Source organism: Phocoena sinus, chromosome 2 (assembly GCF_008692025.1).
Source record: "Phocoena sinus isolate mPhoSin1 chromosome 2, mPhoSin1.pri, whole genome shotgun sequence".
Lineage (NCBI taxonomy): Eukaryota > Metazoa > Chordata > Mammalia > Artiodactyla > Phocoenidae > Phocoena > Phocoena sinus.
Genome location: NC_045764.1, coordinates 82666767 through 82693184, shown reverse-complemented (window position 1 = coordinate 82693184; position 26418 = coordinate 82666767). Strand labels below are relative to the sequence as shown.

At 40.1% G+C, this 26418-nt stretch overlaps 1 protein-coding gene across 6 annotated transcripts in view; it reads left to right on the top strand.

Moving 5' to 3' along the window:
* Window positions 1-26418, top strand: part of TMOD3 (tropomodulin 3) — a 97730-nt gene that overhangs the window by 21428 nt on the left and 49884 nt on the right. For 4 of the 6 annotated variants that reach the window (XR_004348263.1, XM_032621086.1, XM_032621088.1 and 1 more), the window contains exon 2: window positions 25535-25728. Coding sequence is in view for 5 of the 6 variants with exons in the window: in XM_032621086.1 (XP_032476977.1) it covers window positions 25603-25728 (126 nt within the window). In the remaining variant the exon portion in view is untranslated. Of the gene's footprint in view, window positions 1-11928; window positions 12054-25534; window positions 25729-26418 lie in introns of those variants that run through there. The other 2 variants (XM_032621087.1, XM_032621089.1) reach the window with 2 other exon arrangements.

The following is a 26418-nucleotide window of genomic DNA, read 5'->3' as shown; positions in this document are numbered from 1 at the left end:
CTTGTCATATATGGCTTTTATTATGTTTAGGAAAGTTCCCTCTATGCCTACTTTCTGGAGGGTTTTTATCATAAATGGGTGTTGAATTTTGTCGAAAGCTTTCTCTGCATCTATTGAGATGATCATATGGTTTTTCTCCTTCAATTTGTTAATATGGTTTATCACATTGATAGATTTGCGTATATTGAAGAATCCTTGCATTCCTGGAATAAACCCCACTTGATCATGGTGTATGATCCTTTTAATGTGCTGTTGGATTCTGTTTGCTAGTATTTTGTTGAGGATTTTTGCATCTATGTTCATCAGTGATATTGGCCTGTAGTTTTCTTTCTTTGTGATATCCTTGTCTGGTTTTGGTATCAAGGTGATGGTGGCTTCGTAGAAGGAATTTGGGAGTGTTCCTCCCTCTGCTATATTTTGGAAGAGTTTGAGAAGGATAGGTGCTAGCTCTTCTCTAAACGTTTGATAGAATTCACCTGTGAAGCCATCTGGTCCTGGGCTTTTGTTTGTTGGAAGGTTTTTTTTTTTTTTTTTTTTTTTTTTTTTTGCGATACGCGGGCCTCTCACCGCTGCGGCCTCTCCCGCTGTGGAGCACAGGCTCCGGACGCGCAGGCTCAGCGGCCATGGCTCACGGGCCCAGCCGCTCCGCGGCATGTGGGATCTTCCCAGACCGGGACACGAACCCGCGTCCCCTGCATCGGCAGGCAGACCCTCAACCACTGCGCCACCAGGGAAGCCCAGTTGGAAGGTTTTTAATCACAGTTTCAATTTCAGTGCTTGTGATTGGTCTGTTCATATTTTCTATTTCTTCCTGATTCAGTCTTGGCAGGTTGTGCATTTCTAAGAATTTGTCCATTTCTTCCAGATTGTCCATTTTATTGGCATAGAGTTGCTTGTAGTAATCTCTCATGATTTTTTTTATTTCTGCAGTGTCAGTTGTTACTTCTCCTTTTTCATTTCTAATTCTATTGATTTGAGTCTTCTCCCTTTTTTTCTTGATGAGTCTGGCTAGTGGTTTATCTATTTTGTTTATCTTCTCAAAGAACCAGCTTTTAGTTTTATTGATCTTTGCTATTGTTTCCTTCATTTCTTTTTCATTTATTTCTGATCTGATTTTTATGATTTCTTTCCTTCTGCTAGCTTTGGGGTTTTTTTGTTCTTCTTTCTCTAATTGCTTGAGGTGCAAGGTTAGGTTGTTTATTCGAGATGTTTCCTGCTTCTTAAGGTGGGCTTGTATTGCTATAAACTTCCCCCTTAGAACTGCTTTTGCTGCATCCCATAGGTTTTGGGTCGTTGTGTCTCCATTGTCATTTGTTTCTAGGTATTTTTTTTATTTCCTCTTTGATTTCTTCAGTGATCACTTCATTATTAAGTAGTGTATTGTTTAGCCTCCATGTGTTTGTATTTTTTACAGATCTTTTCCTGTAATTGATATCTAGTCTCATGGCGTTGTGGTCGGAAAAGATACTTGATACAATTTCAGTTTTCTTAAATTTACCAAGGCTTGATTTGTGACCCAAGATATGATCTATCCTGGAGAATGTTCCATGAGCACTTGAGAAAAATGTGTATTCTGTTGTTTTTGGATGGAGTGTCCTATAAATATCAATTAAGTCCATCTTGTTTAATGTATCATTTAAAGCTTGTGTTTCCTTATTTATTTTCATTTTGGATGATCTGTCCATGGGTGAAAGTGGGGTGTTAAAGTCCCCTACTATGAATGTGTTACTGTTGATCTCCCCTTTTATGGTTGTTAGTATTTGCCTTATGTATTGAGGTGCTCCTATGTTGGGTGCATAAATATTTACAATTGTTATATCTTCTTCTTGGATCGATCCCTTGATCATTATGTAGTGTCCTTCTTTGTCCCTTTTAATAGTCCTTATTTTAAAGTCTATTTTGTCTGATATGAGAATTGGTACTCCAGCTTTCTTTTGGTTTCCATTTGCATGGAATATCTTTTTCCATCCCCTTACTTTCAGTCTGTATGTGTCTCTAGTTCTGAAGTGGGTCTCTTGTAGACAGCATATATAAGGGTCTTGTTTTTGTATCCATTCAGCCAATCTGTGTCTTTTGGTGGGAGCATTTAGTCCATTTACATTTAAGGTAATTATCGATATGTATGTTCCTATTTCCATTTTATATATTGTTTTGGGTTCGCTACTATAGGTCATTTCCTTCTCTTGTGTTTCGTGTCTAGAGAAGTTCCTTTAGCATTTGTTGTAAAGCTGGTTTGGTGGTGCTGAACTCTCTCAGCTTTTGCTTGTCTGTAAAGGTTTTAATTTCTCCATCAAATGTGAATGAGATCCTTGCTGGGTAGAGTAGTCTTGGTTGCAGGCTATTCTCCTTCAGCACTTTCAGTATGTCCTGCCACTCCCTTCTGGCTTGTAGGGTTTCTGCTGAGAGATCAGCTGTTAACCTTATGGGGATTCCCTTGTGTGTTATTTGTTGTTTTTCCCTTGCTGCTTTTAATATGCTTTCTTTGTATTTAATTTTTGACAGTTTGATTAATATGTGTCTTGGCGTGTTTCTCCTTGTATTTATCCTGTATGGGACCCTCTGTGCTTCCTGGACTTGATTAACTATTTCCTTTCCCATATTAGGGAAGTTTTCAACTATAATCTCTTCAAATATTTTCTCAGTCCCTTTCTTTCTTTCTTCTTCTTCTGGAACCCCTATAATTCGAATGTTGGTGCGTTTCATGTTGTCCCAGAGGTCTCTGAGACTGTCCTCAGTTCTTTTAATTCTTTTTTCTTTATTCTGCTCTGCAGTAGTTATTTCCACTACTTTATCTTCCAGGTCACTTATCCGTTCTTCTGCCTCAGTTATTCTGCTATTGATCCTATCTAGAGTGATTTTAATTTCATTTATTGCATTGTTCATCGTTGCTTGTTTCATCTTTAGTTCTTGTAGGTCCTTGTTAACTGTTTCTTGCATTTTGTCCATTCTACTTCCAAGATTTCGGATCATCCTTACTATCATTATTCTGAATTCTTTTTCAGGTAGATTGCCTATTTCCTCTTCATTTGTTAGGTCTGGTGGGTTTTTATCTTGCTCCTTCATCTGCTGTGTGTTTTTCTGTCTTCTCATTTTGCTTATCTTACTGTGTTTGGGGTCTCCTTTTTGCAGGCTGCACTTTCGTAGTTCCCGTTGTTTTTGATGTCTGTCTCCAGTGGCTAAGGTTGTTTCAGTGGGTTGTGTAGGCTTCCTGGTGGAGGGGACTAGTGCCTGTGTTGTGCTGGATGAGGCTGGATCTTGTCTCTCTAGTGGGCAGGTTCACGTCTGGTGGTGTGTTTTGGGGTGTCTGTGGCCTTATTATGATTTTAGGCAGCCTCTCTGCTAATGGGTGGGGTTGTGTTCCTGTTTTGCTAGTTGTTTGGCATAGGTTGTCCAGCACTGTGGCATGCTGGTCGTTGAGTGAAGCTCGGTGCTGGTGTTAAGATGGAAGTCTCTGGGAGATTTCCACCGTTTAATATTATGTGGAGCTGGGAGGTCTCTTGTTGACCAGTGTCCTGAAGTTGGCTCTCCTACCTCAGAGGCAGAGCCCTGACTCCTGGCTGGAGCACCAAGAGCCTTTCATCCACACAGCTCAGAATAAAAGGGAGAAAAAGTAGGGAGAATTAGTAGAAGTATGAGTAAAGAAAGAAGAAAAGGAGGAAAGGAAGGAAGGAAGAAAGAAGCAAAGAAGGAAAGAAAGGAGGGAGGGAGGAAGGAAGGAAGGAGGGAAAGAAGGAAAAAAGACAGAAAGAAAGATGATACAGTAAAAATAAAATAAAGTATAATATAGTTATTGAATTAAAAAATATTTAGAAAAAAAAAAAAAAGGGACGGATAGAACCTTAGGACAAATGTTGGAAGCAAAGCTATACAGAAAAAATCTTACACAGAAGCATACACATACACCTTCACAAAAAGAGGTAAAGGGGGAAAAATCATAAATCCTGCTCCCTGAGACCACCTCCTCAATTTGGGGTGATTCGTTGTCTAAAGGAGGGAAGGAAGGAAGGAAAGAAAGAACGAAGGTAAAGTATAATAAAGTTATTACAATTAAACTTAATTATTAAGAAAAAGAATTTTTAAAAAAAAGTCATGGACGGATAGAGCCCTAGGACAAATGGTGGAAGCAAGAGTATACAGACAGAATCTCACACAGAAGCATACACGTACACATTCACAAAAAGAGGAAAAGGGAAAAAAATCATAGATCTCGCTCCTAAATTCCACCTCTTCAATTTGGGATCATTCCTTGTCTATTCAGGTATTCCACAGATGCAGGGTATATCAAGTTGATTGTGGAGCTTTAATCCGCTGCTTCTGTGGCTGCTGGGAGAGATTTCCCTTTCTCTTCTTTGTTCTCACAGCTCACAGGAGCTCAGCTTTGGATTTGGCCCTGCCTCTGCGTGTAGGTCGCTGGAGGGCGTCTGTTTTTTCGCTCAGACAGGACGGGGTTAAAGGAGCCGCTAATTCGGGGCCTCCGGCTCACTCAGGCCGGGGGTTGGGGGATGGGGGTAGGAGGGGCACTACGTGCGGGGCGGGCCTGTGGCTGCAGAGGCAGCGTGACGTTGCGGCAGAGGCCGGCGTGATGTTGCACCAGCCTGAGACCCGCCGTGCGTACTCCCGGGGAAGTTGTCCCTGGATCCCGGGAACCTGGCAGTGGCGGGCTGCACAGGCTCTGCGGAAGAGGGGTGTGGAGAGTGACCTGTGCTCGCACACAGGCCCCTTGGTGGCGGCAGCAGCAGCCTTAGCGTCTCCCGCCCGTCTCTGGGGTCCGCGGTTTTAGCCGCGGCTCGCGCCCGTCTCTGGGGTTTGCGCTTTCAGCCGCGGCTCGCGCCCGTCTCGGGGGGCTCGCGCCCTCAGCCGCGGCTCGCGCCCGTCTCTGGGGTTCGCGCTTTTAGCCGCGGCTCGCGCCCGTCTCTGGAGTTCCTTTAAGCAGCGCTCTTAAACCCCTCTCCTCGCGCACCAGGAAACAAAGAGGGAAGAAAAAGTCTCTTGCCTCTTCGGCCGGTGCAGGCTTTTCCCCGAACTCCCTCCCGGCTAGTCGTGGTGCACTAACCCCTTCAGGCTATGTTCAAGCCGCCAACCCCAGTCCTCTCCCTGAGCTCTGTCCAAAACCAAAACCCGAGCCTCAGCTCGCAGCCCCGCCCGCCCCGGCGGGTGAGCAGACAAGCCACTCGGGCTGGTGAGTGCCGGTCAGCACCGATCGTCTGTGCAGGAATCTCCCCGCTTTGCCCTCCGCACCCGTCGCTGTGCACTACTCCGCGGTCCCGATACTCCCCCCTCTGCCTCCCGCAGTCTCCGCCCGCGGAGGGGCTTCCTAGTGTGTGGAAACTTTTCCTCCTTCACAGCTCCCTCCCACTGGTGCAGGTGCCGTCCTTATTCTTTTGTCTCTGTTTTTTCTTTTGCCCTACCCAGTTACGTGGGGAGTTTCTTGCCTTTTGGGAGGTCTGAGGTCTTCTGCCAGCCTTCAGTAGGAGTTCTGTAGGAGTTGTTCCACGTGTGGATGTATTTCTGGTGTATCCGTGGGGAGGAAGGCGATCTCCGCGTCTTACTCTTCCGCCATCTTCAAGGTCCCCCCGAGGATAGTCATCTTTTTGTTCCCAAGGTCATTTATGGTGGGTTGTGTGGTCTTGCTCCTGGCTGCCATGTGGTTACATACACATACCCCATCTGTTGGTTATTGCTTCTGTTATTCACTCTGGATATCATAGTACTTCGTTAACAGTGAGGTTCTCTATAGTTGGGACACTGAGCCAAAGTGGTGGAACACTACCATTTTGTTGAAGAATGGCTCCTTTTTGGCATTAACTGAGGGAACTCATTCTCTCATCTTAGGTATTCTCCACCTGATGAGAATTATACTCCAGGGCCTTCCAAATCTCTCTGATTGGTTCTGTATTCCCCACTTCCCCCTTGAGACATCAAGACGTTATGTAAATTTAGGCATGTGCCTCTCCAAACATAACTGCTTCTCCATGTTACTCTGAAAATTAATTCGATAATTGCTATAGCAAACTTGGTATGCCCCTAGTCCCTTGAAATTGATTAGGGTAGAATGAGTGGTATCCCTAAAAGTCACAAGTGTGCTTTTTCTCCAAAGGTGTATATGAAGTACTTCACTGTGTAGGAGTGGGGCATGGTCCACTGGGGGGCATGCATTCATAGCAGGCGGGGCATCAGACACCTGAATCAATGGCAAGTATTGGGGCTAAATGGTGTGGTGCATCCTGAGTGTTGTTGACCTGCAGAGTGGAAAAGAGGCCAACTAGGGTTGGAGGAGCTAAGAAAGGCTTTGGAGAAGATGGACTTGAGCTAGTCTTTGAAGGGTATGCAAGTTTGGATAGGATGGAGAAGTGAAATTTGGGGTTGGGGTAGGGAGGATTGTTGAAGAGAAGTGCAGACCATATTGGGAAACAAATGAGGCAAAAATGTAAAAGTGAACTTAGGATATTTGTGAGACCCTGAGGAAACCAGCCTGATTAGAGCTGAGGATTTCTAGTAATTCGTAATGAAAGTAGGGAAGTGGAGTTTTATCAAAACCACAGGAGGAACTGTCAAAATACAAGCACCTAAAAAATAAGAAAAAAATTCTTAGCAAAGGAATGAAATGTAAAAGCAGTGTTTCAGGAAGCATAGTCAGGTGACTGTGATCAAGATCGTTAGCGCAGGAAGGCAAGAGCTCAGTCAGGCAAGGAGTTTGCTTGCCCCTAGGAGGAAGGGCTTGGTAAAGCATTGTTTTTTACTTCCTTTCTTTATGAGACTCCAGAAATTTCCCTAGGTACTGGAACTGTTCCTGGGAATGGGCAGGGTCCAGAAACTCAAGGCTTTGAAGGCCTGCACAGAACTTCAGAAAAGTTATTTCTCTTGATGTTTCTTTAGGGAAAAGGAATAAAACACCCCAAAACTGGCCCCATCCCAGTTTCAGAGTCTCAGTTATATAGGGCCTTTGGGCCCAAGCTGTGGAGCTTTGGAGAATATATAATTATATATCTCTTTAAATGATTCTTACTATTGCTCTCATAGATTGTTAGTCTTCTTTTCCCCTTAATTAATGTTCTGAATCTTTTAATAGGACTCTCTGATGGCTGATGCTTTTCGTTGTTTTGCTTTTCCACCAAAGCACTTTTTGCTATTACCTGGGGGTGGCATGCATAAAGTCAGAGGCAATACTTGTTACTGTTTTTTCATACACAGTAACAAAATGCAACAAATGATTGAGTTACTATTTAAATTAAAAATAAAATAAATGCACATGATACAAAGCTCAAAAGTGACCACTGGATATCTGGTGAACACTCTCGCTGTATCTTTAGCTCTCTAGTTTGTCTCTGGTTCTTGTGGATCTTTCCAGAGTTATTCCCAAGGCACTTATTTTTAAAAGTTGAGTGATCTTAGACTTTTAGATTTGGAAGGACCTTAGGGGTCATTTGTCAACCGTTAGTGTTTCTTGTGGTATAGAGAAAAGTGGGCCAGATTTGAGGAATGGACATGGGTGAATTAATGGGGTTGAGTGACTCCTCTAAAATTTCTTAGAATATCACCATCTGAAACTAAAGCCTTTATGAAGCCTGTTTCCCAAAGGTCTCTTTCCTAAATTCCAAATCTATTTTTCCAATCTATTTTCCTTGTTTTAAAGTCTTTTTCCTAATATCTTCCAGTACTGTCCTACTCTTGATTGTCTTGGATTTAATATTTAATTAAAATAGAGACAGTAATTAGATACTTTTAAATTTATTTTTAAAAAAGAAAATGAAATAAAGAACAAGACAGAAGTGCATGTGCTGCTTTATACTTCAGTAGTTTTACTGTATTACTAAAATTTATATTTAATTTTGTGATTAAAATTCTTTTGCATTCGTTCTTATGATTTATGATGTATTGGGAATTCATGTTTTCATAGAAACAGTTCTAATTTTATTATGGGAAAATAGGAAATGATCTGTAGAAATTTGCTTTATTTGGCAACTTTCAAGAAAGCGTTTATTAATATGGTCATTCCACTTTAACTTCTTTTTCTCTAGTACATAACAACATAGGCCCATGTTTGACTTCATTATTTACTTTTTTTTTTTTTTTTTTTTTTTGCGTTACGCGTGCCTCTCACTGTTGTGGCCTCTCCCGTTGCGGAGCACAGGCTCCGGACGCACAGGCTCAGCGGCCATGGCTCATGGGCCCAGCCGCTCCGCGGCATGTGGGATCTTCCCAGACCGGGGCACGAACCCGTGTCACCTGCATTGGCAGGCGGACTCTCAACCACTGTGCCACCAGGGAAGCTCATTATTTACTTTTTTTCATTGTTTAATCTGTTCTGGTTTTTCAAGTCACTTTCCTAAAGTATTTCACTTTATTGTTTTTGTGCTTACCTAGCATGATTCAGCTCTCCTTTCTACTTATACATTGTTCATGTTGGCAAGTTTGAGTTAGTGTTTTCTTAAGATCATAGACATTAGAGCTACAAGAGACCTGAGGACATTGAGCCTGGGAATGAAGTGAATAGGCTTCATCCCTTTGCCACTTCTCATCTGTTGATAGTGGCTGCCTAAAGACTGAGGCAGAATTTACCCTGACTGGGGAAAAGGCTGTTTTATTTCCCGTGTCTGGACCTGGAGAAGTCTGCTGTCAGAGCTAGGACATATCTTGGTTATTCCTCATCTAGCCCAGAAAACTGAGGAGTGAAGTAACTTGCTCAAAGTCACAGAGCCCTTAAGTCCATGGATCTACTGACCCCCAATGCTAGGAGCTACGTGTTAGGCCTTTTTTCTCCCTAAGAATTCTGGATTTCTTTCGGGATTTTTTGGTTTGTTTATCCTCCGCGAGTCATAATTGAATTCTATTAAGTACATCAACTTGTCACAGTTTGTTGTATCTTCAGGAAAGACTCAGAAGTATTCATCGGGCAGTTTAAAAATAGGCTTTTCCTTATTCTAGGAAAGAAAGGGGGCTTGAGTTACATAGTCTAGCTAAAACTGAGAACTTTCTTTTCACTTATTTTTTTAAAATACAAACTTATTTATTTATTTGTTTGTTTTTGGCTGCGTTGGGTCCTCATTGCTGCGCACAGGCCCTCTCCAGTTGTGGTAAGCAGGGGCTAATCTTCGCTGTGGTGGGCGGGCTTCTTATTGTGGGTGGCCTTCCTTGTTGCAGAGCACGAGCTCTAGGCACACAGGCTTCAGTAGTTGTGGCACACGGGCTCAGTAGTTGTGGCTCGTGGGTTCCAGAGCGCAGGCTTAGCAGTTGTGGCACACGGGCCTAGTTGCTCCACAGCATGTGGGATCCTCCCAGACCAGGGCTCGAACCCGTGTCCCCTGCATTGGCAGGCAGACTCCCAATCACTGCGCCTTCAGGGAAGTCCCAGCAGGCAGATTCTTAACCAGTGTGCCACCAGGGAAGTCCTCACTTATTTTTAAGACTGAAAGTTTTCCCATTAAACTTTTAAAACTTATCCTCATTTCTATCCAACCAGACCCACCCTCCAAAAAGGGAGGAAAAATAGAATTTTATGAGAAAGAGTGAATTTTATTAGAGTGAGATTGTTGGTTCAAAACAAAATCTGGTGTAGAAGGGTTAAAACACTAGCAGAGTGAGAGAGACAGGGTAGGGAGGTCCTTTAATAACGTTTTACTTTCAACATTTATCAACTGTACTATTTGACGTTTTGGCCAAGATCATGCATTATTTTACAATTACGAATACAGGTAACACAAGACAAATAACAATAGTAGCTATATTCTGTATGTATGTTAGTATTTATTTTATGATCATTGATTTGGGAAAACTTCATATTAAAAATATATATATTTTCTCTGACATCTTCTACATCTTATGGGCGTATTTTGGTGGTTTAGAATAGTTCTGGTAATTTCTTAGAGCACTTTGTCCCATGTATTACCAAAGCCTTAACTTTTTTTAAGACTCTAGAATGCTGGGACAGCTTTCATACGAAATATTTTTTTTTTTTTTTTTTTTTTTTTTTGCGATACGCAGGCCTCTCACTGCTGTGGCCTCTCCCCTTGCAGAGCACAGGCTCCGGACGCGCAGGCTCAGCGGCCATGGCTCATGGGCCCAGCCGCTCCGCGGCAGGTGGGATCCTCCCAGACCGGGGCACGAACCCATGTCCCCTGCATCGGCAGGCAGACTCCCAGCCACTGCGCCACCAGGGAAGCCCCACACAAAATATTTTGATGCCTTATTAACTGTTAACCAGCAGGTCTGCAAGTATTGCCAACAACAGTTACGTACATCTTCATCAAGTCACATTTTGTTGAGAATAGTTGATTTTGCCCAGGATCGTTTCCTCATTTGGAGATATATTTTTCTATATAAACACATTTTCAGTTGAACAGTGATGTACTTCTTAATCCTTTTTTTGTGGCACAATTATTGGTACACAGCGTTGCTAGAGGATAGGGTTCTTCATACCCATGGATGTAAAAAGGGAGTGGAGAAGAGAGGAGACATGCCAGTGAAGGGTTTTTTCAGTGTGCCACCTGGGCTGTACTCTTATGATTGAAGGTGGCAAGAGAAGGTGTGAGGGAGAATCAGATTTACTTTCACTATATGCCCAGCTTTGCTGATCACCAGTTTTGCATATTGAGACAGCACAACAGTGTATCCAAAGAAAACTTTAAGTGTTGAGATTGAATCTGCATTTAACATTACATCTACAGTTGAATATTACAGTCTCTGTGCCCTATTTTTGCCATGTCTTTGACTCTTATAATCTTTTAAATTCCAGTTTGAGAAACACTTATAAAGTGGGGAGAGAGAACAACAATCTGTTTGTACAATTTTCTCAAATTCTTTTCCTCTCCTTCCCGTGGTCCCTTTCCTCTCCCTATGCCCTACCCCGCTCCAGTCCAATGTCTCCTTACCCCAGGACAGCACGTTAAATGTAATAGGCACTTAATAAATATATACAAATACATATTGATCTGAAGATGGGGAAATTGGTAAGGTTGAAAAGAATTTTTCAGAATGAAGGAAAAATTCTGGTCTGAAGCCCAGGAAATTCAGAAGGGTGAAACTGAGGAAGGATGTTGCCGTTCACCGTTTGTTCACTGCATAAAACTCAACTTGATCTCAGCATGATTTCTTTAAGATCTAGCCTAGTTTATTTTAGGATTTTGTATATAGTTTTACTAACTCAGTATATTAAGAAAATTCTTGCAAGAGGAAGAATGAGTCATAGCGATACTTCCCTTGGTAGAGAAGGAGAAAGAAAACCCTCAATCTCTCCATTATATACTTGGAATGGATTCAGCATTTTGATTGATGGCTGAGCACTGATAAGTTTTTCCTGCAAGCCACCTCATGTCATATTTGATTTTGTCCACAGTATAACTGGTAGAAGAATTTTTTAGGTTAACCATCAGAGATAAAGAGCTCTGTAACCTGATTATTGTGAGAGACTTGTGTATGATGTCATTCCTATTTTAAGATTTTTTTGAGTTTGCAACAACTTTTAAAAAAGCTTGAGCATTTCCTCCTCTGCCCAATCTATTAAACAAACAAACCAAAAAGAAGGCTGGAAAACATTTGGTACTGAGAAACGGGTGTGTTAAGGGTGTGGCTGGTGTGGCATTCATCCCGGCACAGAGTGGGTTCCTCTCTGACCTTGCCTTGTACCTCTGTTGCTGCAACTCCACAAAGAATAAATAGAGAGGAGGTGGGCTACGACTGGGAGCTGGTTTGGCTGCTTTGAGCCAGAAAAGGAAATGGGGGTACTCACATGGGAGCCACAAAGTCTCTCGGTAGAGTCTTGTTGAAAGATTGTTTTTGAAGTGCTATGAGTAACCTGTGAAGTATTTCTCTTAATAGTCACAGAAATGACCTTCCTGCTTTCTACTTTAAGGTTGCCCTCAGTAACCTGCTTCCAATTAAATCTCTTCTCTGTTCTGGCCCTAACAAGTTTTTCCAGACTGCCCTCAGACTTCAGACTTTATTTTCTTTCCTTGTGCTTTTGGGATCTCCAGATCTCATTTTTAAAAAATCGAGACGGCATCAGTTGCAGTGACAGGAAAGACGGAGCTGCTTAGCTAATCTCATACTTAGTGAAGGTTGGTAAGTTTCCATGGAACTTTTACACAGAATAATCAACCACCAGTTTCTCAAACTTCTGTGTGCTGAGCACCTACCTCACTCAGATGTGCCCACATCTGGGTCAACCATAGCATCCTAAGAACTCTGCAAAAATCATTACTTAATGCACTGCCTTTTACACTTCATTGTATAGAAGAGGCAGTGAACAGAACAGAAGAATAGATTTAGCATCCAACTTATTTCCTTTAAAAATGTCTTATTTACTAAAAAAGTAATATACATAATATACAACTAAAATAAAATGATTTTTATTTTTTAGAAGGTAAATACTGTGTGCGTAGTGCTTTGGACGCAGTGAGCACTAAGTACATTTTTTGGTTATGATTAGTGTTATATCACTAATTAGAATCATAAGCTCAAAAGAAGGAAATGACCTTATGAGACTCTTAAACTCCCTTGCAGTTGAGGAATCTGCTGCACAATATCCCAGACAGATATTCGTACTCAGCCTGTGCTTTAGCAATGCCAGGAATAAATAGATGACTTTCTTTACTCCAGCCTTCTCCGTCAAAGAGAATGTTCCTCAGACCAGCAGAGATGAAACTAAAGGCCGACATTAAATGGGACAACATTTAGATGCTTTAAATGTTAAAATCTCCAGGTAGAGATAACTTATTTTATAAGTATTTTTTGCGTGTTTATTTTATTATTTTATTTTATTTTTTTTGGCTGCAACATAATACATGTGAGATTCATTCATGTTTTTGCACATAATCATAGTTGCTCTTTAATGTAGTATTGTCTTTTATAACTGTACCACCGCTCATTTGTGTATTCTCCTGATAGTGGACATTTGGCTCATTTTCTATTAGTTTGGAGATATGAGTAAAGCTGCAGTGAGCATTTTTGTACATCTTATTTTATTAACACAAACACTATTTCTCTTATGTAGATAGCTAGGAGTGAAATTGCTACATCATTGTGGTATGAGTATGTTTAGTTTTAGTAGATACTACCAAATACTTTTCCCAAGTGGTTGAATCAATTTGCACTCCATTAGCAAATTATGAGTATCAGTTGCTCCACATCCTTGTCTACACTTGGTATTGTCATTCTTTTTCATTTTAGCCATGCTGGTAGGTATATGTATTTTTATTTTTAAAAAGACAAGTTATGAAGAAAAAAAAGCCAGGCCATCTCAGCAATTTAATATGAGAAACTTAAAAATACAGAGTTAGGCAGCTCAGTCGAGTGTTAACTTTCCTATTCTTAGCTTAATTTATTTACTTCTTAATAGATAAGCCTCGATTTAGTTCTTAAACAACTTCTTAACTTAGATCTGATCTAGGAAGAAACATCATAAACAAAGCTACTGTCATATAAAGGTAAGAGGTTAGTGTTTCAATAATCTTGAATGACTCCAGGTTAACTTAAGTGACTTTAATAAGTTTACACTTAGCCTTGAAATTAGATATATCTGCTGTTTTTTAGTACCTGGCATGTGCCATGATCTATTCTCTGTTGAGGATGTAGTAGTGAACAAAAGAGAGTCTCTGACTGAATATAGTTTAGATTTTAGTGACAAGATATAGATGATGGATCAGTAAATATATAGCATGTCAGATAATAATATAGAGGGAAATACAGGGTAAGAAAATAGAGATTGCCTAGTGCAGTAGTGGAGGGGCCTGTGGGAGTTGGTATTTTGTATATAGTGGACAGGGAAGTCCTCTAAGCAATTGATATTTAAGCAGAGATCTTAAAGAAGTGAGGAAACAGGTCATTTAGCTGTTTCAGGGAAGAGTTTTCCAGGTAGAAGGAACATCAAGTGCAAAAGCCCTCAGGCAGGAGTATGCCTGGTTTGTTGGAGGAAGAGCAAGAAGATCAGTGTTGCTGAAGTGCTGTGAGCAAAGTGGAGAATGGTTGGAGATGATTTGAGGCTTAGTGGGGTGGGGGGGATTGTGTACGACCTTGTGGACCATTGTAAAGCCATTTGGCTTTTATTCTGATGGAGATGAGATGCCATTAGAAGATTGTGAGTAGCAGAAATAATGGAATCTGGTCAGTTCACACAAGAACCTGTACACAAATAGACATTTTATTTGTAGTAGTCAGGAATTGTCTTTCAACATCTGAATGTTTAAACTGCAGAAAATACATACCATGGAATACAATTTTAAAAGTGAACTATCGATACACAGCAACTTGGACGAATCTTTAGGAATTTATGCTTAATGATCCCTAAGGTTACATATTGTATGATCCTATGTATATAGCATTTTTTTTAATGACTTAATTTTAGCAATGGAGGGCAGATAAGTTGTTTGCCAGGGGTTAGAGAAGGAGATGGGTGTGGTTATAAAAGGACAACATGGGGAATCTTTGTGATGTTGAAACTGTTCAGTATCTCAACTGTAGTGGTGGATACACAAACCTAAAAGGTGATAAAATTGTATGGAACATACTATACACACATATACACAAATATGAGTACAAGTAAAACTGGAGAAATCAGAATAAGATCCGTGGACTGTATCAATGTCAGTATGCTCATTGTGATGTGCTATAATTTTGGAAAATGTTGCCATCAGGGAGAGCTGGACAACGTGTTCAGGGGATCCCTCTGTGTGGTTTCTTACAACTGCATATGAATCTATGCAGATAGCTCTGGTACCTTTGCAGAAAATAGACTATAGACTATATGGGCATTAGAGTGGGAGGAGGAGCCCCAGTTAGGAGGAGTTTGCAGTGGTCCAGGAATGAGATGTTGATGACTTGGACCAGAGTGGAAGCAGTGGAGATGGTAAGTCCATGATGTTTTAAAGATAGAGCCAAATGTTTGATGGATCAGATGCAGAGTGTGAGAGAAGTCAAAGTTAACTCCAAAATTTGTGGACTGAGCAACTAAAGGAATGGAGTTGCTGTTTATTAAATGATAAAAACATGGCAAGAGCAGGTCTGGGGGAGAAAATTAAGAGTCTGTTTTGTTCATTCACATTTGAGATACCTGTTAGCCATCCAAGTAGAGATGTTACATAGGTAGTTATTTTTAAGTCTGGAGTTGGGGAGAGAGGTCCAAATTGGAGATATAAATCCAAGAGTTGTCAATGTATGAAATCACCTAGGGAGTGAATATAGAAAGAGAAGCTGTCCAAAGAACTTAACTCCTGGGGGCACTCCCACATTTAAAGGTAGGAAAGATGAGGAGGAACTAGCAAAGGAGAAGGAGGTGGGAGAGTCAGAGAGATAAAGGGAGACCAAGAGGAAATAATGTCCCCATGGCCAAGTGAGAAAAATGTTTTAGGATAAAGGAGGGATCTGTTGTCAGATGCTGCTTCTCATAGGCCTCGTAAGGTGAGGGCTAAGAATTGACAGCTGCCTCTGTATCTTGATTGTGGTGGTGGTTGTACAACTCTATGCATTTATCAAAGCTCACAGAACTGTACATCAGAATGATGTACAGTTCTATATGTAATTTATAAAACATAATAATATACTATAGATAATTAATAAAATATTTTAAAATTTAAAAAAGAAGCATTGACAGCTAGATTTGGCACCATGCAGGTCATTGCTGACAGGGTCAGTTTGGGTGGAGTAAATGCTGGGAACAAAAGCCAAATTGGAGAAGGTATAAGAGAATAAGAGGGAGGGAACTTGGGGTACCAAAAACAGTTCTTTCAAGGAATTCTGCTATAAAGAGGAGCCAAGAAATTGTCGGGAGGGGGATGCAAAGTGTCTGGAGGGGGATATGAAGTCAAAGGAATGCTTGTTTTTAATTTGGGAGGTGTGTTACAGTCTGTATGCTGATGGGCATGATCCTGTAGAAAAAGGGCCCAATTATTGAAGTGATCTTGTATAAATGAGCATGGATGGGATTTGGTCACAGGCAGTGGGATTGGCCTTAGATGAGAGTCTGGACAGTTTTATCTATAAAAACAAGAGAGAAGATAGAGTATATGGGTACAAATTTAGGTCGGTTGGTAGATGTAGCAGTGGAAGCTTAGTTATCCTTTTATGATTGCTTCTATATCGTCAGTGAAATATTAAGGTAGGCGCTTCATCTGAGAGTGATAGATAAGAAATATGAAAGGTCTGAGGGAAAAGAAGAAGTAAAATAGTCAGATTGTGGGAGAGTGACTGGACTGGGGAAATGCAGTGGGATTAGTAGGCAGCACTCTTTGATGTTAGTGGTGATAAATATTAAATGTGGCTGGTCAGTTGGTGTGTTTTTCTCCTGCTTTATCTGTCACCCTGGTACAGGTGAGAAGTAGGAAGAGCGTTTTAACCAGGATTGGGGTTTTGCTAGAGGAGTTCCAGAGAATTTCCAAAGAAATTGAGAGTTCTGGAGGGGTACAATTATTGGTAATGATTAGAGCTAGGTTACAACCGTAGGGATGTAGAGCTGAGGTAGGGCAGAGGACGGGACCATCAGAAGAGAGAAGGTCAAGGAACTCAGAGACTAGGTGTTGAGGGTCAGCAGTGTGGATCTTGAAATCACAGTGATTGCTGGGTGCCAAATTCATGATCATCTCTTCTTCAGCAGTTTGACTATAAGTATTAAAAATATTGGAGAGAAAAATAAGTTTGGAACAGTAATTATATAACATTTAAAAAAAAATCATGACAGAACATTTGCTTGTTTCACTTTTTAGTCTCAGCTCTTTGGAAAAGATGATGCCAGAAATAGTATTAACATAGACAGGCACTTTTGTTTAGCCTACAAATATTTTAAAGGCCATAGCCAGCAGTTGTTTTATTTAGTAATTTTTAATTGGTTTATTTTGTTTCATTAATTGGTTATTATTATGGGTGTTCAAGATTTGTCATATGAGAACAGTTTACAATGTGGATCTCAAAACAAACGATTATGAAAATATTAACCAAGAACCTTTTTTTTTCAGACCTAGAAATATAGGTGGCATATGGCCATGTTCAGCTCTTCAGAAAAAATAGGTGTGGAACAACAACAACAAAAATTATTAAATACTAACTGAAATTAACACAGAGGTCATCCCTTAGGGCATCTTTTGTCCTTATCTCCTTACAGCCAGTCTGTGAACAAGTCCTTTTGGCTTTGCTTCTAAAATATGTCACATGTTTTTTCCCACTTCTGTCTCCACAGCTACAACTTCAAGCAAAGCCACCATTGTTTTTCACCTAGATTGCTGCTGTTAGCAGAGTCCTAAGCTGAGAGAGTTGGGAGAGACCTTTAGATCTTGGCTTAAAAGTCACCTTTCAGAATAGTATCTGAACCACTTAAAGTAACTTTCCCGACCATCACTTCACCTATAGCATTGTCCTGGGTTTTTCCTTATCATTTTTATTGCTATCTGTTATTACCTTGGTTTTTTGTTCATTGTTTTTTGTCTTTCCACCACCTTTAAACTGGAGCAAGGAACTTGTCTGTCTTGTATACTTTTTATGCCTATTGTCTGGAGCAAGTCAATTCCTGGTACAGAAGATGTTCAAAAATATTTGTTGAATGACCAGTAAATATATTGGAAAACAAATAATCACCTGGGAATCTTGTGACAGAAAAAAAGAAGTTTCTGATCTGGCGGGTCAGGTTGGTTCAGTACCCAGGGGTCCTAGGAGAAGCCAGTGAGGAAAAGACACGCAGTCTTAAGCCCAGCACATCTGAAGAGTAAGGCTTGGTATCTCCCAAGGAGGAAATTCATTTCTACTCAAAAGAAAATCAAATCATCATCAGGGCATGTATTTAATTTTAGAGGTCTGGTGACTGATAATTAGATGTTTTTCTTTTGTTTTAACTAGAGAAGATTAGACAGCAGAGAACTCTTAGCCAAAATGGTTTGACACTGAGGGAAGAAAAGATGAACAATGCAGAGGCTGTAAAGGATTAGCAGAAGTTTCAAGGACTGATTATCAGTGCCTTTTTAGTTGTGATAAGGGAAATAGAGTGAGGGAGCAAGAGAGATACTAGATACCTGGGGCAGGTAGAGGGAACTACCAAAAAAGGGAAAGGAGAGACTGATATATGATCCAATTAAATCAAGTTTGGCTTAACTATGTGTAACCACGTACTGCACCTGGTGATGGCAACCCAGTAAGAAATGAGATCTAGGAGAGAATCTCTCTTCCTCAGGGGGCTTACAGTGTCCAGCAAGAGAGACAGAAGATGACCTAATTCTCTGTCATTGTTGGTTTGACATGAGATAGAGGGTGTCTTTAGGAGTAGCTGGCCAGCCATCCTTGGGATAGGATTTCATGTGGTGGTCCTCAGCTTTGCTTTTGCAGAGACCTGATTTCAATCCACCAATAGGTGCCTAATTTCTTAAAAAATGACCCATACTAACGACGCTCATAAAAGACTGGTGCATAAGTCAAAAAACATCAGTTTATTAATCTAAAGTGAGGAAGACTACATGAATAGCGAAGTTTTAATTAGAAGATTACCTGGTGTGAGCATGGAGAGGAATAAGGGGAATTGAGTGATGTCAATGTCGAATGACATCAGGCATTGGCCATCTGATGCTTCTTCAGATGGGACATATAACTGCAGTGGGAACCAGCCAATCACATCTGCTGGTCAGGATATCATGCCTCCTTTGTGCTTCATGAACATGGCCAAATCTTGCTTAATGAATCCCATTTTCTTGTATCTGCCTGCTTACTGCCTTCTTTCCATGGTTATGTTACCATCATTCTATAGTCATTTGTTCTATCTACTTTTTTGGGAAACATTCTCTTATTGTATGTTGATCTTATCAGTTGAAGATACTGATCTTTCCTGGGGGTCCGATCAAACAGGAGAGCAGGGAAAATTTCAGGGAAGATATGTATGACATTTTAGCTAGGCCTTGAAGAATATGTAGGGGTTTGAGGACAGAGGTAAATGAGAAAGAGTGCATGCATTGTGGAGAGAGGGAATGAAATAAGCAAATGGCCTAGAGACCTAAAACTTTGGGGCCTATTTGGCCTATAGGCTATATGATGGTGAGCAGCCTGAGATAATATTATAATAGAAAGCTAGCTGGGACCTGGTTGTGAACTACATATATCATGCCGAGGAATTTGGACTTTATCTTGTAGGTCAGGGCTTGGCAAACTTTTTCTTTGAAGGGCCAGATAGTAAATACTTTAGGCTTTACAGACCATATGGGTCTCTGTTGCATTTATTCAACTTTGCCATTGTAGCACAAGAGCAGCCATGGACAATACATAAGTGAATGAATGGGACTGTGTTCCATTAAAACATCATTTACAGCCATAGGCAGCAGGCCGAGTTTAGCCCACTGGCACTGTACTTTGCCTAACCCCACTGAAGGTACTATGAGTCTATTTTAGATTTTTGAACTAGAGGACAACATGATCACATGTGTGCATTTAAGAGAGAACAGATAAGAGTCTGAACTCTGAGCCCGCCCTGTTGAAATAGTGATGAAATGGGGGTTAGCACCTCATATTTTGAGAGAATGTAACTTTGAACCACGTAATTCCAGTTTTTTTCTTAATAGTCAGTGTCAAGACCTTACTCTATAAAAAATGTGGAACTGAAGGCAAATAAGTGGAGATTGGTTAAATAGAGAAGTATTTCTCTTAAAAAATTATTGTGGATCCTAGTGTTAATTGATTTTTGCAAAAACTAAATTGCCATCGATGGGAATATGGTACTGACTGCTTCAGTACAAGTTCTCTTTGAGTTCACTGTGCCTCTCTGACCATCTACCATGTGCAGGTATAGCTCTTCTACTATTTTTCTTTTTTGTACAGATTTTTTAACATTTTATTTATTTATTTATTTTTGGCTGCATCGGGTCTTAGTTACAGCACGCAGGATCCTCGTTGCAGTATGCTGTATCTTTCGTTGTGGCGTGCGGGCTTCTCTCTAATGGCATGCTGGTTTTTCTCTCTCTAGTTGTGGCGCGTGGGCTCCAGAGTGCGTGGGCTCTGTAGTTGAGGCATGCGGGCTCTGTAGTTGAGGCGCATGGGCTCAGTAGTTGCAGCGCTTGGGCTTAGTTGCTCCGCGGCATGTGGGATCTTAGTTCCCTGACCAGGGATTGAACCTGTGTCCCCTGCATTGGAAGACGGATTCTTGACCAGCGGGGAAGTCCCCTTCTACTATTTTTCTATGTTTGAATCTCAGAGAAAGCTTTGGTTACGTAGTGCTGTGTCTCCATTTTGTGCAAATGCATCATTTAGGTATTAAGACTGCCTCTGTATTAGTTTAGAACAATTAAGGCAGTTCTACCTGGTGCTGATGCAATGATAAATATAAATGTAAATATGGCATCTCACAACAGTGCTTCATTTAAAGTGATCCCAAAGATCTAGAATACAGCTATTTAAAAAGTATCTAAATAGAAAGCTAAAATTTAAAACATCTGTGAAATGAGATGGCTGAGAATCCACCTGGAAATTAACAGGGTCCTGAAAGTCTTGTGTGAAAAATAAGGAGGATTCTAGAGACTAGTAATACATGAAAAGGAAGTTGGTTAATGGAATGAAAGCTTTTGGCCCAGAATACTCCAGGAGTTTCCTTATGTTCCTCGGTATTGCCTCCACTAACTGAAATCCAGTGAAGTAGTGACAGAGTGAAAAGGAAAGCATACCATGGCAACAGTTCCCATAGACTCTGGGGACTATTTTAACAAAGTTCTTCCGCCAGTGAGTAGGACAAGATAGACTGTCGCAAGAATGTGAGGCCTAGTTGTCAGAATTTACAAATTTATGAAGTCAGTTCCTCTAGAGCAGTGCCTCTCAAAGCCTAGTTCCTGACCCGCTGTATCAGCACCACCTGGCAGCTGGTTAAAAATGCAGATTTTCAACCCTACCCTATAGACCTATTCAATCAGGAAATGGGGTGGGGCCCAGGGGTGGTGTCGTAACAAGCCCTCCAGGGGGTTCTGATTCAGTCTAAAACATGAAAACCACTGCTCTAAAAAGTGAGTTAAGAATGGAGAATTAAACAGTCTGATCATACCAGAATTTCAAGTTAGAAGATTTTCTACATCTGCCTGAAAGTTTACCTAACTTATCTGGCAAAACTAACTTTTGCTTATATACAACCTTTAGAGAAAAAAAAAAGACTGAGAATATTATGCTTAAAAAAATCTATTCCTGTGCTGTGTAGATTATGAAGTGTATTTTTATGAAATGTATTTTACATTAGCTTGGAGATTAAAAAAAGTTCTTGTAGACCCAGTGTAGATTTAAGATAACTTTTCTAGCACACTGGTTGAAACCATTCAGAATTTGTTCCCCTTCCAAGATACAGATGGCAGAGGACAAGCAAGAGAGGACATGTTATCCGTGGGACAGAAAGCAGAGCAAAGCACGGCTTCCAGAGCTTCCCTTCTTAAGGAGTTCTGAGCTTCTCTTGCTAATACTTGGCACAGTGTCAGCACACAGATAATCCTCAGTAAAGGATGAGAGTTGAGAGAGAAGGTACAATCAAGTTAGAAACTCTGAGCCTGTGAACACTTGTGGTGAGTTTTGAGCAGCATTAAATAGGATGAGCAGCAGTTGTTTGCTTTTTACTGAAGCAGAATTGAAGCTTCTGGGAAACTCTGGTAGAGTACCTGGAAGTTCTTGGCAAGATTTCATAATCCGAACTTGAAGGAAATGCCTTTCCATTGCTTTGAAAAGGAAAAAACAAACCAGAGAAGTAAATTCCTTAAATAATTAAATGAAAATAATTAAATGATATGTTTCCCCCTGGAAATACCTTAATAAACTAATGAGTTAAAAGAAAATGGAAGAGATTTTTAACATATAACTGACAAGATTAGTATCCAGAATACAGTAAAGAGCATCTATTTTTTTTTAAAGATAACACAATATAAAAATGGGCAAAGAGGGCTTCCCTGGTGGCGCAATGGTTAAGAATCCGCTTGCCAGTGCAGGGGACACAGGATCGACCCCTGGACCGGGAAGATCCCACATGCCGCAGAGCAACGAGCCCATGCGCCAGAACTACTGAGCCTGCGCTCTAGAGCCTGGGAGCCACAGCTACTGAGCCCTCCTGCCACAACTACCGAAGCTCATGTGCCTGGAGCCTGTGCTCTGCAACAAGAGAAGCCACTGCAATGAGACGACCGCGCACTGCAACAAAGAATAGCCCCCCCACTCGCTGCAATGAAGACCCGACGCAGCCAAAAATAAATAAACTAAATAAATTTATAAAAAAAAAAAAACGGACAAAGATTCTTCACAGACTAAGGGACACCACTATGTCTAAGTGACTAAGGCCAAGAACGTATGAAAAGATACTCAACCTCATTATAACTCAGCAAAATGCAAATTAAAACCACAATGAAATATCATTTCACATCCACCAGAATGGGCAAAAAACCCCCACAACAACTGATAATATCAACAATCAGCAAGGATGAGCAACATGAAATTGTCATGCATTGAATCTTCTAGGAATGTGAATTGGTACAACCACTTTGAAAATAGTTTGACGTTACCTAGTAAACTTGAGTAATACCATACCCTTTTCCCAGCAATTCCATTCCTAGGTTTGGACAACTTGGAGAAACTCTTGCACATGTATACCAGGAAATAGGTAACAGCAGAAAAATAGAGAAGGAAAAGACTACAAGTAATTCTGATGTTCATTTATATAACAGTATATGATATAGAAATGAAAATGAAAGAAGTTCAGCTCTAAGCATGAACTCAAAGCAATGCTGAGTGTAAAAACCAAGTCACAGGATATATACTGTGTGAGTCCATGTATATATATATATATATATATATATATATATATATATATGTGCAAAAGATAGCAAAACTAAAACTGTTTAAAGATATGTACATTTAAGGTAAAACTGTAAAGAAAGTAAGGGAATGATTAATTCAGAATTCAGTACAATGGCTACTTCTTTGGGGGGAAGAGATGCAACTGGAAAGGGGAACGTGAGAGTACAAAGTAATGTTTTCTTTCTGAGGCTGGGTGGTATGTTCATGGTGTTCATTTTATTGATCTTTAAGCAATACTATAAACATGCTTTGTGTGACAGATTTTACTTTGGAATAAGGAGCCATCTCTTGGAGTAACCTGTTTAGTCACTGTAAGGAGTGTCATGTTCCAAACCTATAGACCCTGGGTGGCATATAACATTGCCTTTGCCCCTAACACCTCATTCCTATCATATTGCCCATTATAATACCTTATTAGTAGGATGACCGTTGAATTTATGGCCCAAACTGGAACACTTGAGAGTAAAGTGAGGGGATGCTCAAAATAATATGTATTTCTTTGAAATGTTTATTGAACAAGAAGTTGGTTTTATTCTATGTTACAAACCTCAAAAATAAATTATATTAAACTACATTAAAAACTTTTTGGATTGATTGTCCAAACATTAGAAAATAGTGAAAACTAACTAATTACTCATGGTACCTATTCATGTACTTTTATCAATTTCTTACCCTTATCTGTCTCAAATACCATATCATTGGTATTTTAATAAAGGGAGTATTTTTTCAAAATGTTCTATTTATTTTTTCTCCTAAAATTGCCTGCCACCTTCTTTATTTTATTTTATTTTTTTTTAAGTGAAGTATTTATGTATGTATGTATGTTTGCATTGTGTCCTCATTTTTGTGCACGGACTTTCTCTAGTTGTGGCAAGTGGGGGCTACTCTTCATCGCAGTGCACGGGCTTCTCATTGCGGTGGCTTCCCTTGTTGTGGAGCACGGGCTCTAGGCGCGTGGGCCTCAGTAGTTGTGGCGCATGGGCTCAGTAGTTGTGGCTCATGGGCTTAGTTGCTCAGTGGCATGTGGGATCTTCCTGGACCAGGGCTCGAACCTGTGTTCCCTGGATTGGAAGGCATATTCTTAACCACTGCACCACCAGGGAAGTCCTGTGCCACCTTCTTTAAATTTGCATTTTACGGTTAATATATTTGAAAGTGCTGGTACCTTCTATTGAATCGTCTCCTCAGACTGTATTATTTTTAATTGAGAAAATTCACTCTCAGGATACTTGGTAAGCTTCTTGTCTTAAAGTTGGAAATACAAAGGATGTTTACCAAACTTAGTAATGACAACAATGATAATTATGTGTTCAAAAAAGCGAAAAAAAATCCAGGGTAACTGCTCAACCAATGAAGTGCCAGTAGAACAGGTGTAAGCCAGACCTGTCTTGGGCAATTACACAAAATGCCTGCAATTTAACATCTGCATAAGCACAGCTCTGTTAATTTGCTTGTTATTGGTCCCAGATGCTTGCTAGCTGACAGACCCCTGTGGTGAACCTTCCTGTCTTCATAGGAGATGAAAACACATAAAAGGGTCCATAAAATGTTACTAGTTTGAGGAGGAAAATGTATTAGTTAAAATATTAAGTTGGGAAAACTTGGGAGAAGGGAGTAGAAAGTATATCCAAACTTTGAAGTACTGGGCGTTTTACAGCCAAGAAAAATTTAGCCAAATCAGGAAGTCTAAGGATTATTTCTTATTCACATAGGAACATTTTATGAGGCAAATGATCTACATATATGGCTAGAATTTATAGAAATACTTCATTTTTACTTCACGCTTTTTGCAGTACTTATTTTAAGTATTTTTTTCCCCTATAGAATAGTCCTGCTATATCTGGAAAGATGCTGCTTTTTGAGTCACTTCATAGCTGTTTGGGAGGGATGAACATGGTGAGGAAACGGTGAAGATCCTTTCCTACCACCAGACCCTCCTGACCAATCTTGCCAGTCAGTGGATGACATATCCCAGCATGGTTTTGAGTATTTTTGCTGAAACCTTTTCAGAATGCTATGTTTTTTTCCTTTAAAAATGCCTTTTCCTAATAAGAATGCTAGTATGTATTGGTTAGAATACATCGAATATTTCATATTTAAAAAATAATCAGTGCACTTTCTTCAGAATTTTCTTTTATTTCAACTTGTAACCTAGATTACTTTGCCAAATAAATGTATTGTTTTCATAATGCAACAAAATATAAATTAGAAGAAAAAATGCAAAAAAATTTTTTAAATGAACCTTTTCAAAATATGTTTTTACCAATGGCCATTCCTCCCATGGAGAGTATATCCATATCTCCCCTATATTAATATTGAGTCAGAAAATAATGTTCTAAGCAATTTACAGGAAAACAAGCATGCCTCAAACATACTGTGCTTAAACAAAGTATTCTGGTACTGGTAGCAATCATTTGAAAGCAATTGATGGAAAAAATTATATTTTGGTACATATTATAAGTTCTTCCCCCCTAAAACTCAGTTATCAGGAATCTAAATTCTGTCGAGTAGCTGTTTAATGGATTTCAATTTTATTCTCTCCTCCCCCTTTTTTTTCCCAGTGTGGCTTTTTGTTTTCGTTTGGTTGCTTTTTGTCAACAAAAGGCAAAAGATAAAGACATTGAATGATTCATAGGCAAGGGTACTGTGTGATACGTAGTCAAAGAATATATGACACATGGAAATTACATTTCATTTAACCTAAAATAGATCTAACTAGGTGGGGATCACTTAATATTTTAAATGTTTTTGTTTCTTCTCTCCATAGCTTTAAGAAAAAAAATAAGAAGTCACTTCTGACTGTACTGAATAGCAAAAATTAAGTGACTGCAAACCATGGCACTATCGTTCCGGAAGGACTTAGAGAAGTACAAGGACGTTGATGAAGATGAACTCCTTGGGAATCTATCAGAAATAGAACTGAAACAACTGGAAACTGTGCTGGATGATCTTGACCCTGAGGTAGGTGCTAGGCAATAAAGAGAAATGAAATAATTTTTCAAACCCTTTGATAGTAAGTAGTTGCCTTTGAACAGTTAGCTTTTCCATGACTTTTCCCTGACACTGCCATCCCCCTCCTCCTCTTTATCCAAATGAACTTTTGGCCTCCTTTCCAGTACCCCCACTTCTGCCTGGTATCTCTAATGACATGACTGTTCTAAACTATTTTCTCCAACATTTTTATTTTCAAACATCTCCTGAAATTTTCTTCCCTTTAAGAAATCTTTTCTCTCTGGGCTGGAAAGAATGTTTTTTGGTAAAATGCAGCAGATGATTAGCTCTTTGATATACGCCAGCCTCTATGCCTCTTCAGGGCTTCGGTACCAGGATGGCTGCAGTGTAGAGAGTGTCTCTAGAGGGTCCTTCATGACCTTAAATCTAATTATTACCTTTCTGAAAGATGCTGACCAGATTGGATCAAAGTTTCTAGTTATTGGTAGAATAGATCTAAGCAGACTCTGGGCAATACTGCAATCCATGTAGAGCAGACCTGAATATATGTATATATGTTTTATTTTGCAAAATGGCTGTTGCTGACCTTATGCATTACATAAGGCTAAGGTGGAGACCCTTGACCCTGGAATTGTTAACCCCTGGTATGTCTGGAGCGGTTGTTGTGGCAGGGCATGTGCGGCTGGGAGGCAGTGAGGG